This window comes from Trifolium pratense, linkage group LG3, assembly GCF_020283565.1.
Source record: "Trifolium pratense cultivar HEN17-A07 linkage group LG3, ARS_RC_1.1, whole genome shotgun sequence".
In the NCBI taxonomy this organism is placed as follows: Eukaryota; Viridiplantae; Streptophyta; class Magnoliopsida; order Fabales; family Fabaceae; genus Trifolium; species Trifolium pratense.
In genome coordinates, this window is record NC_060061.1 from 17318279 (window position 1) to 17330491 (window position 12213).

General features: G+C 38.1%; 1 protein-coding gene across 1 annotated transcript; it reads left to right on the top strand.

The window, feature by feature from the left end:
* The first annotated feature begins 2667 nt into the window (after positions 1 to 2667).
* LOC123914679 lies at positions 2668 to 5520 on the top strand. The gene is made up of 3 exons (XM_045965866.1): positions 2668 to 3642; positions 3718 to 3919; positions 3956 to 5520. Exons 1-3 carry the CDS (start codon positions 2668 to 2670, stop codon positions 5518 to 5520), a joined length of 2742 nt encoding a protein of 913 aa, XP_045821822.1.
* Positions 5521 to 12213: the final 6693 nt, after the last annotated feature.

Sequence of the window (12213 nt, forward strand, 5' to 3'; positions counted from 1 at the left end):
AAAAATATGGCATTTTGCATGAATTCTCTTCTCCCAGAACTCCTCAACAAAATGGGGTTGTAGAAAGGAAGAATAGAACTCTGCAAGAAATGGCCAGAACCATGATGCATGAAACAAATGTAGCAAAGTTTTTATGGGCAGAAGCTGTAAACACAGCATGTTATGTTCAAAATAGAATCTATATCAGATCTAAGTTGAACAAAACTGCTTATGAATTGTTCAAAGGAAGAAAACCTGATATTTCTTATTTTCATCAGTTTGGATGTACCTGTTACATCTTAAATAACAAAGTCCATCTAAAGAAATTTGATGCTAGAGGTTATAAGGGTATTTTTATAGGATACTCTGAACGCTCAAAAGCATACAGACTGTATATTTCTGAAACGCATACTGTGGAAGAAACTATGCATGTCAAATTTGATGACAAAGAGTCTGACCAAGTGTCAGAGCTTGTGGAAGGTTTGTCTAGATTTCAGGTATCAGAGGATCAATATTCAGATATTCCAAACTACTCAGAACATCCATTCTCTGAAGAACCTCTGAACACAACAGTTCCTACAGACTCTGAACAACAAAGAACTGAAGCAACTGCTGAACCTAACGTTGATGAGTCTGAAGATGATGAGCCCCCAAGAAATACTTTCAAATACAAATCATCACATCCAGAGGAACTGATATTAGGAAACAAGGACAGTCCAAGGAAGACAAGATCTCAACTGAGAAATGAGGAATCTTTAGTTGGTCTTATCTCAATGATGGAACCATCAAAGATTGATGAAGCTCTGAAGGATGATGCTTGGATTGTAGCAATGCAAGAAGAGCTGAATCAATTTCAAAGGAATGATGTGTGGACTCTAGTGCCTAAGCCTTCACACAAGAACATTATTGGAACAAAATGGGTATTCAGAAACAAGCTGAATGAACAAGGTGAAGTGGTAAGAAACAAGGCTAGATTGGTTGCACAAGGTTATTGATCAGTGTATTTATAATGCACTTTCTTCTATCTTATGATACGGAATTTATATGATTTCTCCACTTATTTCTAGCGTTTTCAATGAGTTTCCTAAGTTTAGGATAGTTTTGCTTTTATTTTGTTTTCACACTTATTTCATAAATAAACAGCAGTTTGACCTTTTCTCACTCTGCAGGCCATAACTGGAGCTACGAGTATCGGATTGAGGCTTGCGAGCATGCGTTGGAAAGCTAAGACAAAGATATACAACTTTGATGTTGGAGCGAAATTCAAATTCCGAAGTTTACGTCGTTCCACGATGGGTTATATCGTACCACGATGAGAATGGAAAAAATCTGCACAGAATCTGCAAATCTTGAGGACCAAGCAGCCATCCCATCGCGCCACGATCAATCCAACGCACCACGATGCTGCTTAGAAATTAAGTCGAAAAAGCCTATAAATAGAGCCTTAGTCTCTCATATTTTATTCATTCCAGTTTCTGAGAAACTCTTGTAGCCTCTAGTATTCTATGGCTTCCTAAACCACTAGGGTTGATCTGCTGTAAGGGGATTTCTCCAAGACCTTGAGGTTATTTATATTATTCAGTTTTATTTAATTCTTTTCAATTATGTTCTTGTTCTTGTTTGCTTAATTCAAGTTTCATATACATGATTGTTAGTTTTGATTGATTTCTATTTCTTAAGGTAATCGTGTTTAACTTAGCTTATTCGTTAATTCACGTGTTCTTAACCGTTTGCTTAATTCGGTATACCGTTTGCTTAATTCGGTATCTAACAAAAGGAATATAATTCATATAGAATCGAATACGCTTGTTAATCGTTTCTATAATCAAAAGAGAATTAAATCCGCTTAGGGACTGATAATATAACGATCGATGATAAGTCTGAAATCTCCGAGCAGTAGATTAATCTGTTTCTCACAACTGTTTCTAAATCAACTTACTTTCTTCGTTTCTAATCATTGAAACCAAACCTAAACCCCCTTTTTTACAATTCTTACTTGATTATAATATTGATAAACTGATTTTAAGAGTCCTTGTGAGACGACCAAGGTTAACTTACCTTGTACTACATTTTACAAAATTCAATTATTTTTGACCGCATACGACAGCGATCAAATTGGCGCCGTTGCCGGGGACTCTTTGTCGATTTCAATCAATATTATTTTCGTAAATTAATATTTTTGTGTTTTGGTCGTGTGTTCTTGCATTCTTGTACCTACGGGAATTCTGGCTAGGAAAGGCTTGGTACTTAAGCGATCCTCGATCCACCTCCCTTACCTGGGAACCCCTGTAGTTGCTATTTGCTAGACAATTTGACCCTTACACACAAAAAAAAAAATCAAATTTTCAAAAAAAATCTAAAAAATAAAAAAAAGGCAGTTTCTGAAATTTTTTCCGAATTAATTCCCCATTGTGCTGCCTCATCGAAAAAAATTAATAAATCAGAATCTCCTATTTTTAGAAAAAATAGGAGACGCCACCTCAAAAATCTCAAATTCATTGTTTTTCTATTTTAGTTTAATTTATTACTATTTTCGTAATTTCAAAAAAATCCAAAAAAATTTGAAAAATCTTTATTTGATTTTATTAGATTTTTAGTCATATTTTTATATTTTTCTAATCTCGTCTCGATCGAATTTCCATTTTCGGTTGAATTTCTTCTTCTGATTCTAATTTAAACAATTACACCATGGCTGACCAAAAGACTTTAAGAGAGCTTGCAGCACCTGACATTAATTATAATTCACTTTGTATTAAATACCCTAATGTTGCTGTAGCTTTCGAATTAAAGTCGGGCCTAATACACCTGTTGCCCAAGTTTAGCGGTCTTTCCGGTGAAGACCCCCATAGGCATCTGAAGGAATTTCAGGTCGTGTGCTCTACACCCTTGAGACCTGAAGGAATCACCGAAGACCATATCAAGCTAAGAGCCTTCCCTTTCTCACTCCAAGGAGCTGCAAAGGACTGGTTATACTACCTTCAGCCAAACACTGTTGCAAGCTGGACTGATCTGAAAAAGCTTTTCCTAGAGAAATACTTCCCTGCTTCTAGGGCCGCATCCATAAGAAAGGAGATATGCGGCATCAGACAATGTGACAGCGAGTCACTTTCTGAATACTGGGAACGATTCAAACAATTAGTGTCCAGTTGCCCCCAACACCAGATCTCTGAGCAGCTACTTATCCAGTACTTCTACGAAGGACTATTACCCATGGATAGGAATATCTTAGATGCTGCTAGTGGCGGAGCCCTTGTCGATAAGACACCCGCTGCAGCGAAGGCTCTCATTGAGAACATGTCTCTAAACTCCCAACAATTCACCACTAGAAGCAATTCTGTGGTTCTGACAAAAGGAGTGAATGAAATTCAAGCCTCCCCTCCCAACAAGGCTATAGAAATCAGACTTGACGAGCTTACCTCTCTAGTGAAGCAGTTGGCATTAGGAAAGACCCGGACTGTAGGAAGAGTGTGTGGCATTTGCACCTCCCCTGAGCACCCGACAGATATATGTCCCATCCTACAAGATGAATCCATAACTGAGTTGCCTCAAGCATACGCAGCAAATGTGTACAATCAAGGCAACAACCAAAATAGATACAATGCTCCTGACCTTTCCACTAATAGATATCATCCCAACTGGAGAAACCATCCAAACCTGCAGTATGGGAATCCACCCGCACAACAACAGTTACCGTCACCCCTTCCCCAACCTGCTCAAAACATGCCACCACCAGCAGTGGCTACTTCTGGATCTTCACTAGAGGACATCGTCAAGCAATTGGCCGCGCAAATACAGACAACAAATGCATCCATGAACGATCTGAAAACACTGGTCGGACAACTAGTGACTACTATGAACCAAATGCAAACTCAGAGCTCCAGGAACCTCCCTGACCAAACCGTACCTAACCCAAATGTTAGTGCAATCACTCTTAGGTCTGGCAAGGAAGTCGACGCAGCAGTAGAAGCAAGTGTAGATAACAGTGGAGAAAAAAATGATAAAAATAATAAAAATAAGTCAACTCCTACACCTGCACCCACACCTACCCCTGAACTTGATGAAGATGAGGAGCAGTCCATACCACTTCCCTTCCCTCAAAGAGCTGTCAAAAGCAAAAAGGAGCATCAGTTCGACATGGATAGGGAGATCTTGGATGTTTTTAAGAAAGTTGAAGTAAACATCCCTCTCCTTGAGGCTATTAAACAAATCCCGAAATATGCCAAACTCCTCAAGGAGATGTGCACAAACAAGAGGAAACTAAAAGGGAACTCGAGAGTTAATATGAGTAGGAATGTCTCTGCAATCATACATCAGACAGACTTGCCCGAGAAATGTGAAGATCTTGGAGTCTTTACTGTCCCTTGTACCATAGGCACTACCGAATTCGGAAGTTGCATGTTGGACTTAGGCTCCTCCATAAATGTTATGCCTACATCTATATATAACTCTCTTTCCCTTGGTCCCTTGCAGCCTACAGGTCTTGTCATTCAGCTTGCAAATAGAAGCATCACCCGCCCTAAGGGTATTATCGAGGATGTGCTTGTTAAAGTTAATGATCTAATCTTTCCTGCAGATTTCTACATCCTCGACATGGAAAGAGAAACAAGTTCCAGTAAAGGAACCCTCATTCTAGGAAGGCCATTCATGAGGACCGCTAGAGCTAAAATTGATGCTTATGCAGGGACACTTTCAATGGCGTTTGGGAATCGTGTTATCCGCTTCAACTTATTTGATGCTATGAAACACCCGCATGAAGAACACTCTGTCTTTGCATTAGATCTATTTGATGGGTTGATAGATAATGAGTGCACTGATGAGTTTATTAATGGTTTTCCATCTATTGTTGGTTTTGATGACACTTTCACTGGTCAGGACAGCACTAATATTGAAATTTGTTCTGTGTATGCTAAAATTAATGACAATCATGTTGCTACTAATAGCACTGACACTATTAGCACATACACTGGCACTTCTAACACAATCACTGTTGCAAACATTGACATTCTTGGTGGCTCCTCCACGATACCACAAGAGTCCAAAGTTCAATCTGATCTAGATGAATTATATGCTGCTCTTGGAATAGATCAATCTGCTGAAATTTTTTCTTGTGAATGTGGTATTTGTAATGTTTGTCTTGAGATCAATGCAGCTATTTTAGGTGAAGACATTTTGATGCTGACAACCACTTGTGCAGAAATTCAAACAAATTCAATAACTCTTGAAGTTGACACCAAAAATGTGGATTTTAGTCGGAAGCAACTATTGCCTATAGTAGAAAAATTGTTGGTGGAGCCTCTGATTAAGCCACGCGACAAGCAGTTGTTCTTCACAATCTATGCATCTCTCCCACCTATTTTATCTGACTCACAAGCTCAATTTGGCTTCTCTGTTTTCCACGTTTTTGTTATTGCAGGTCCACCATATTTTGTACTATTATACAAGTTCACGTGGTATTTGCTTTTTCTTGTTTCATGTGTTCGTAGTGCAGAAAGGCCTCCACCAAAACCGCCGGACATGGACTTTCCAGCTGCTACAGCTTAGCTCCTCGGGTGTGTTCCTTCGTTTTCTCACTTTATGCTTATTGTTATACATTGCGGACAATGTCTGTTTTAAGTGTGGGGGGAACATTTATTTATTTTATTTTTCTGTCAATTAAAAAAATATAACAATAATAAAATAAAAATAAATTTAGCATGCATGCAATTGTTATGAGTAGTTACATGTTTTAAGACTAGAGCAATATAGCTGTAGGATTGGTGAAATTTTTGGAAATTCTTGTTTTCATGCTTGATATGATGATCTTTGCACCTTAATGCACAACTGCTGAAAAACGTGCAAACTTAGTAGTGGCTTGATAAATCTTTAAAATACACAGTCATTATCCTAAGTTGTCTGAGTATAGAATATGATAAAGAGGCATGATTAGGACTAAGTTTGAGGGAAAGCTGGATTACTTGATTGTAGGACCATGGCTAGATTAAATGATGGGATACTACACAATAAAAAAAAATTAAAAAAATTAATTATAGAATAAGTTCCTGTGCCCGAAACTGGAGGAACAATAATGAATATGTTGAGTTCCTGTGCCCGAAACTGGAGGAACAAATGCTGTGTAGGGTGCTCTATTCGGAGTAACAGGTTGGACTCATTACAAGTGAGATCCCGTCAGGTGAAAAGGTAGAGTAGCACCTAAAGCATAACTAAAATGAACTTAAGTAGTATCCTTGCGTATAAAAATCAAAAAGCCTGTGAGAACAAGAAAAGCGTAGCTTCCCCTCAAGCTGAAATCCGAACTCAAACTCTGAGTTGTAGGAAAGAAAAGACAGCTTAGTATCCTGACTGTGTAGTTTTCAAGAAGGATCATGTCATGACTCTGGTTGACAGTAATAGGCAGTACACACACACACGCTTGATTATCATTGACGGTTGATATACGGGAGTTATGCCAATCTTTGAAAAACAATCCATAGTTTGAACTTGAATCTTAGAATGTGTTGATTGCTTGTGACGTTGTATCATGACTTATTATCTATCTAAAAAGAAAAAAAAAAAAAAAAAGGGAATGAAATAAAAAAATTTGAGCCTTTAAGCTTGAGTTTTGCTCAGGAGAGCAAAAGAATAAGTGTGGGGGTATTTGATCAGTGTATTTATAATGCACTTTCTTCTATCTTATGATACGAAATTTATATGATTTCTCCACTTATTTCTAGCGTTTTCAATGAGTTTCCTAAGTTTAGGATAGTTTTGCTTTTATTTTGTTTTCACACTTATTTCATAAATAAACAGCAGTTTGACCTTTTCTCACTCTGCAGGCCATAACTGGAGCTACGAGTATCGGATTGAGGCTTGCGAGCATGCGTTGGAAAGCTAAGACAAAGATATACAACTTTGATGTTGGAGCGAAATTCAAATTCCGAAGTTTACGTCGTTCCACGATGGGTTATATCGTACCACGATGAGAATGGAAAAAATCTGCACAGAATCTGCAAATCTTGAGGACCAAGCAGCCATCCCATCGCGCCACGATCAATCCAACGCACCACGATGCTGCTTAGAAATTAAGTCGAAAAAGCCTATAAATAGAGCCTTAGTCTCTCATATTTTATTCATTCCAGTTTCTGAGAAACTCTTGTAGCCTCTAGTATTCTATGGCTTCCTAAACCACTAGGGTTGATCTGCTGTAAGGGGATTTCTCCAAGACCTTGAGGTTATTTATATTATTCAGTTTTATTTAATTCTTTTCAATTATGTTCTTGTTCTTGTTTGCTTAATTCAAGTTTCATATACATGATTGTTAGTTTTGATTGATTTCTATTTCTTAAGGTAATCGTGTTTAACTTAGCTTATTCGTTAATTCACGTGTTCTTAACCGTTTGCTTAATTCGGTATGCCGTTTGCTTAATTCGGTATCTAACAAAAGGAATATAATTCATATAGAATCGAATACGCTTGTTAATCGTTTCTATAATCAAAAGAGAATTAAATCCGCTTAGGGACTGATAATATAACGATCGATGATAAGTCTGAAATCTCCGAGCAGTAGATTAATCTGTTTCTCACAACTGTTTCTAAATCAACTTACTTTCTTCGTTTCTAATCATTGAAACCAAACCTAAACCCCCTTTTTTACAATTCTTACTTGATTATAATATTGATAAACTGATTTTAAGAGTCCTTGTGAGACGACCAAGGTTAACTTACCTTGTACTACATTTTACAAAATTCAATTATTTTTGACCGCATACGACAGCGATCAGTTATAGTCAACAAGAGGGGATTGACTATACTGAAACCTTTGCACCAGTTGCTAGACTTGAAGCAATCAGGTTACTTCTATCTTATGCTGTTAATCATGGAATAACCTTGTATCAGATGGATGTTAAAAGTGCCTTTTTAAATGGTTTTATTTCTGAAGAAGTGTATGTTAAGCAACCTCCTGGTTTTGAAGATGTCTCAAACCCAGAACATGTTTTTAAATTGAAGAAATCACTGTATGGTCTGAAACAAGCTCCAAGAGCTTGGTATGATAGACTCAGTAATTTCCTTCTTGAAAAGGGTTTTGAAAAAGGAAAGTTTGACTGCACACTCTTTAGAAAAACAACCAAAGAAGACATTTTAATCATTCAAATTTATGTTGATGATATTATTTTTGGTTCAACTAATGCTGCTTTGTGCAAGAACTTTTCTAAGATAATGCAGGATGAATTTGAAATGAGCATGATGGGAGAATTGAAATTCTTTCTTGGAATTCAAATCAATCAGAAGAAGGAAGGAACTTATGTTCATCAATCAAAATATACCAAGGAACTTCTGAAGAAGTTCAATCTAGATGACTGCAAGATAATGAACACTCCTATGCACTCAACTACCAACATGAGCAAGTCAGATGATGAAGGAAAAGTAGATCAAAAGGTCTACAGAGGTATGATTGGTTCCTTACTCTATCTGACAGCCTCTAGACCAGATATTTTATTCAGCGTATGCTTATGTGCAAGATTCCAGTCAGATCCTAGAGAATCTCATCTTACAGCTGTAAAGAGAATCTTTAGATATCTGAAAGGAACAACTAATCTTGGACTTCTCTATAAGAAATCCAATGATTATGTGCTAAATGGATTCTGTGATGCTGACTATGCTGGAGATAAAATTGAAAGAAAATCCACAAGTGGCAATTGTCAATTTGTTGGTGAAAACCTTATCTCCTGGGCTAGTAAGAGACAAACTACTATAGCTTTGTCTACAGCAGAAGCAGAATACATTTCAGCAGCTAAGTGTTGTACACAATTACTCTGGTTAAAATATCAGTTAGAAGATTATCAGGTAAGCAGTAACAATATTCCTTTATATTGTGATAATACTGCAGCCATTCATTTATCTAAAAATCCTATCCTACACTCTAGAGCCAAACATATTGAAATCAAACACCATTTTATCAGAGATTATGTTCAGAGAGGCATTATAGATATTAAGTTTGTTGATACTGAAAATCAATGGGCAAACATATTTACTAAAGCCTTACCTGTTGAAAGATTTGATTTTATAAAGAAACATCTGAACATGTTTTCAATCTCTGAATGAAAATTTTTTTTGGCATTTAAAGTGTAAGAGGTTATGTATATCAGAACTTATGATTCAGATCATCTGAAACACAAGCTCTGAAGTACCTAACTCTGATAGAGAATTTTAAATAACTCAGAGGCTCTGAACTATTTAAGTGGGATACGTTTAGTATTCACTGCTGAACAGTTGTCCACTAAAATAGCAGTTACCGAGTAAATTTCTGCACGTGGTCTACGTGTGTCAGGTAGTGGGTGGTTAATGATGACTTTTGGTATTCAACTTTTTGTCAATTAGCGTAACTTCCCAAATTTGCTATTTTCGTGTTAACTGTGTGCATTTAAATAAAACTTACACAATACACTTGCACACTATTCACCTTCACAACCTACACTTTCATATTCTCTCTAAACCTCCAACACACTTTCTTTCTCTCTCGTTAGTTTTCCAAACCCTACCCTATCTCCAACAATGGCTGGACCTTCGTCTTCGTCGTCAACAAAGATTCCACCTTTTATGTTCAAAAATCTCCAAATCGTTGGGAACGAGATGGAGTTTCCATAATCTGAGCTCATATTTCTTTCTGAAAAGATGATCGACTTCGACAGTATAAAGGCAAATGGGTTTGATGTGAAACATTACTTCTCCGCTCAAGGTTGGGATAAGTACTTCAGCATGTTAAATGGTCCTATTTACCCAGATCTCTTGAAGAAATTCTGGATGAAAGCTAAGGTCTTTGACAAGCATGAAGCTAAGGAAGAAGAACGTGCTGCTATTGAAAGAAATCCTAGTTTAAAAGGTAAATCTAGGAAAGAAATGGGTTTATTGGAATTCACTGGAAAGCAAATTAGGTCTAACATCTGTGGTATGAACCTAGCTTTCTCACCAATTCATTTCAATGCTCTACTTGGTTTGGATAACTCTGGGATAGAGTTGGATGTTTTTGAGAAGGACACAAGGTACAGAGATGATCTTCTGGCTCTGATGTGTACAGATTTGAAACTGAAGGGTAAAGTCAAGGGTTTGACTGATGTCTGCAGAGTACTATTCAAGATCATACTAGCTGCTATCAGTCCAAGAGTTGGTGGTACTGATACCATTTCCTGGACTCATCGTCATCTGATCTACTTTCTTCTGAAAGAAATGAAGGTAAATCTGGGAGAATATTTCTTTGAGAGGATCTGTGAGGCAATCTTCTTAAGCAAATCTCAGAGGAAGACAGCTATAGCCTATCCAAGATTACTCTCAGACCTTCTATATCAAGGTCATGTTGTTGAGAATCTGAAGAAGTTCCATCCGGAACTTGTTGAAAAGAAATTCACTCCTGAAATTCTGAATGCCAGCTTCCTCACCAAGATGCGTCTCATCTCATCTAAAGTGGTTCCACCTCCACAAGAGTTTACAGCCAGTCTTGAAGATCGTTTGTATGTGGATGGATATCCAGTCATCTCAGAAGCTGATGCTGAGCACATCATTCAGGACTATTTGGAAGTGCTCAGACAAGAAGGATTTGTTGTTGATAGAAGTATGGTTCCTCCAGCTCCTGTAAACATGTATAATCCTAAGAGGAAACCAAAGAGGAAAGCTGAACAAGAAAAACCAGATCTTCTGGCTCAGAAGAAGGTTAAGGTAGAAGAAGCTACTGCTGAGCAAAGAACAAAGAGAAAACATGAAGCTTTGACTGGAAAAGCTGCTGCACCATCATCAAAGGAGCCTATCATTGTTGATGATGAAGAGGAAAGTGAAGAAAGTGAATCCTCTGAATCAGAAACTGAATCTGATGAAGAGACTATGGCTGCACGTTTGAGGAAAAGACCTGCTCCTACTCCTAAAGATAAAGGTAAGTCTACTAAGTTCATCTTTAATGAAAATAAAATTGGATTAGGTTACACCAAACCTCTCAGAACTGTTTTACCAACCTCTGATATTCCAACCTCTGACAACCCTTTGTCTGAACTAGAGAAACATCTTAGTCCAGATCCTCTGAATAACCAAACCTTCACCCAAAAACCTTCATCTCCACCTAAACCTCAATCACCTCAACCTCAACCACAAAAAGAAACACCTATCACATCACCATCTGAACCTCAACCAGATATTCCAAATGCTGAACCAACCTCTCCCATCAAACAACCCTCTCCTGAACCAACCCCTGAACAACCAACTCCTGAACCAACAGCTGAACATAAAACTCCTGAACCATCTCCTGAACATATTTACCCTGAATCAACTTCTGACATCTCATCATCTGAACCAACCCCTGAACCCCATTCTAATCCAAGTGCTGAACATGCTTCTCCTGAGCGTATTCACACTTGTGCTCCCAAGCCTTCAGAGGCAGAAGTTGTCATTATTGACAATCCTGCTAATGAATCAACCAATCTCTCTACCATTCCCAATCCTTCACCCTCATCATCCAACCCTTTTCGTAATCTATCCACTCAGTTTCATGATGACTTGGTTAGATTATCTTTGCTAAAGGACAGGTTTCTAGTTTGTCCTTCTGATGTGGATTTGGAAGTTTCAAGCATTAAGGCAAGGATTTGCAATGCTTTGGATGGTGCTGCTGAGGAAATTAAGGCTGTGGTTGGAAGAAGAGACTTGGATGTGATAAGCTTCATGAGGGAAAGTCTGGCTAGGGCTGAATTGAAAAGGTTAACGCCTTTCAATCATGACGAACATGAGCGTGCTAAGCTTGCCGCTATATCTGCAGCTGTGAGGCGTCTGTCTGCATTCAAGGATTGCTGGGTTGATTCTACTCTTTTGCAAAGTCTTGAGGATCAACGGATTGAGAATGAACGTCTGGAAGAAGCTGCTGCTAGAGTTGCCGAGTTGGCAAATGAGCCACATAATGAGGATGCCACAGAAGAGGATGTACTGAATGTGCTGAACCAGGATGATGTCCTGATGATTGATTATCCAGAGGAAGGTGAACCCTCTGATAAAGGCAAGGCACCTTTGGTTGAAGAACAAGCGCCTTTGGTTCAAGATCAAGCTCCTGTTGTTGGTGATCAGTTGCAAATCTTCCAAGAAGCTCTGAGGGAGCAGCAAGAAGGATTGGAAAGGCAAAGGACAGCTCACCTCAACTTGGAATCCAAAGTGGATGGTCTGGTTTCCAACGTGGGATCTTTGAACGACAAATTTGATCAACTCTTAGCCTTTCTTAAGAAACCCTAG

Coding starts and splice junctions, on each gene's coding strand:
- LOC123914679 (XM_045965866.1), top strand. CDS start 2,668: ATGGCTGACCAAAAGACTTTAAGAGAGCTTGCAGCACCTGACATTAAT. Junction 3,643..3,717: donor ACCATCCAAACCTGCAGTAT/GGGAATCCACCC, acceptor CCACCAGCAGTG/GCTACTTCTGGATCTTCACT. Junction 3,920..3,955: donor TGCAATCACTCTTAGGTCTG/GCAAGGAAGTCG, acceptor AAGCAAGTGTAG/ATAACAGTGGAGAAAAAAAT.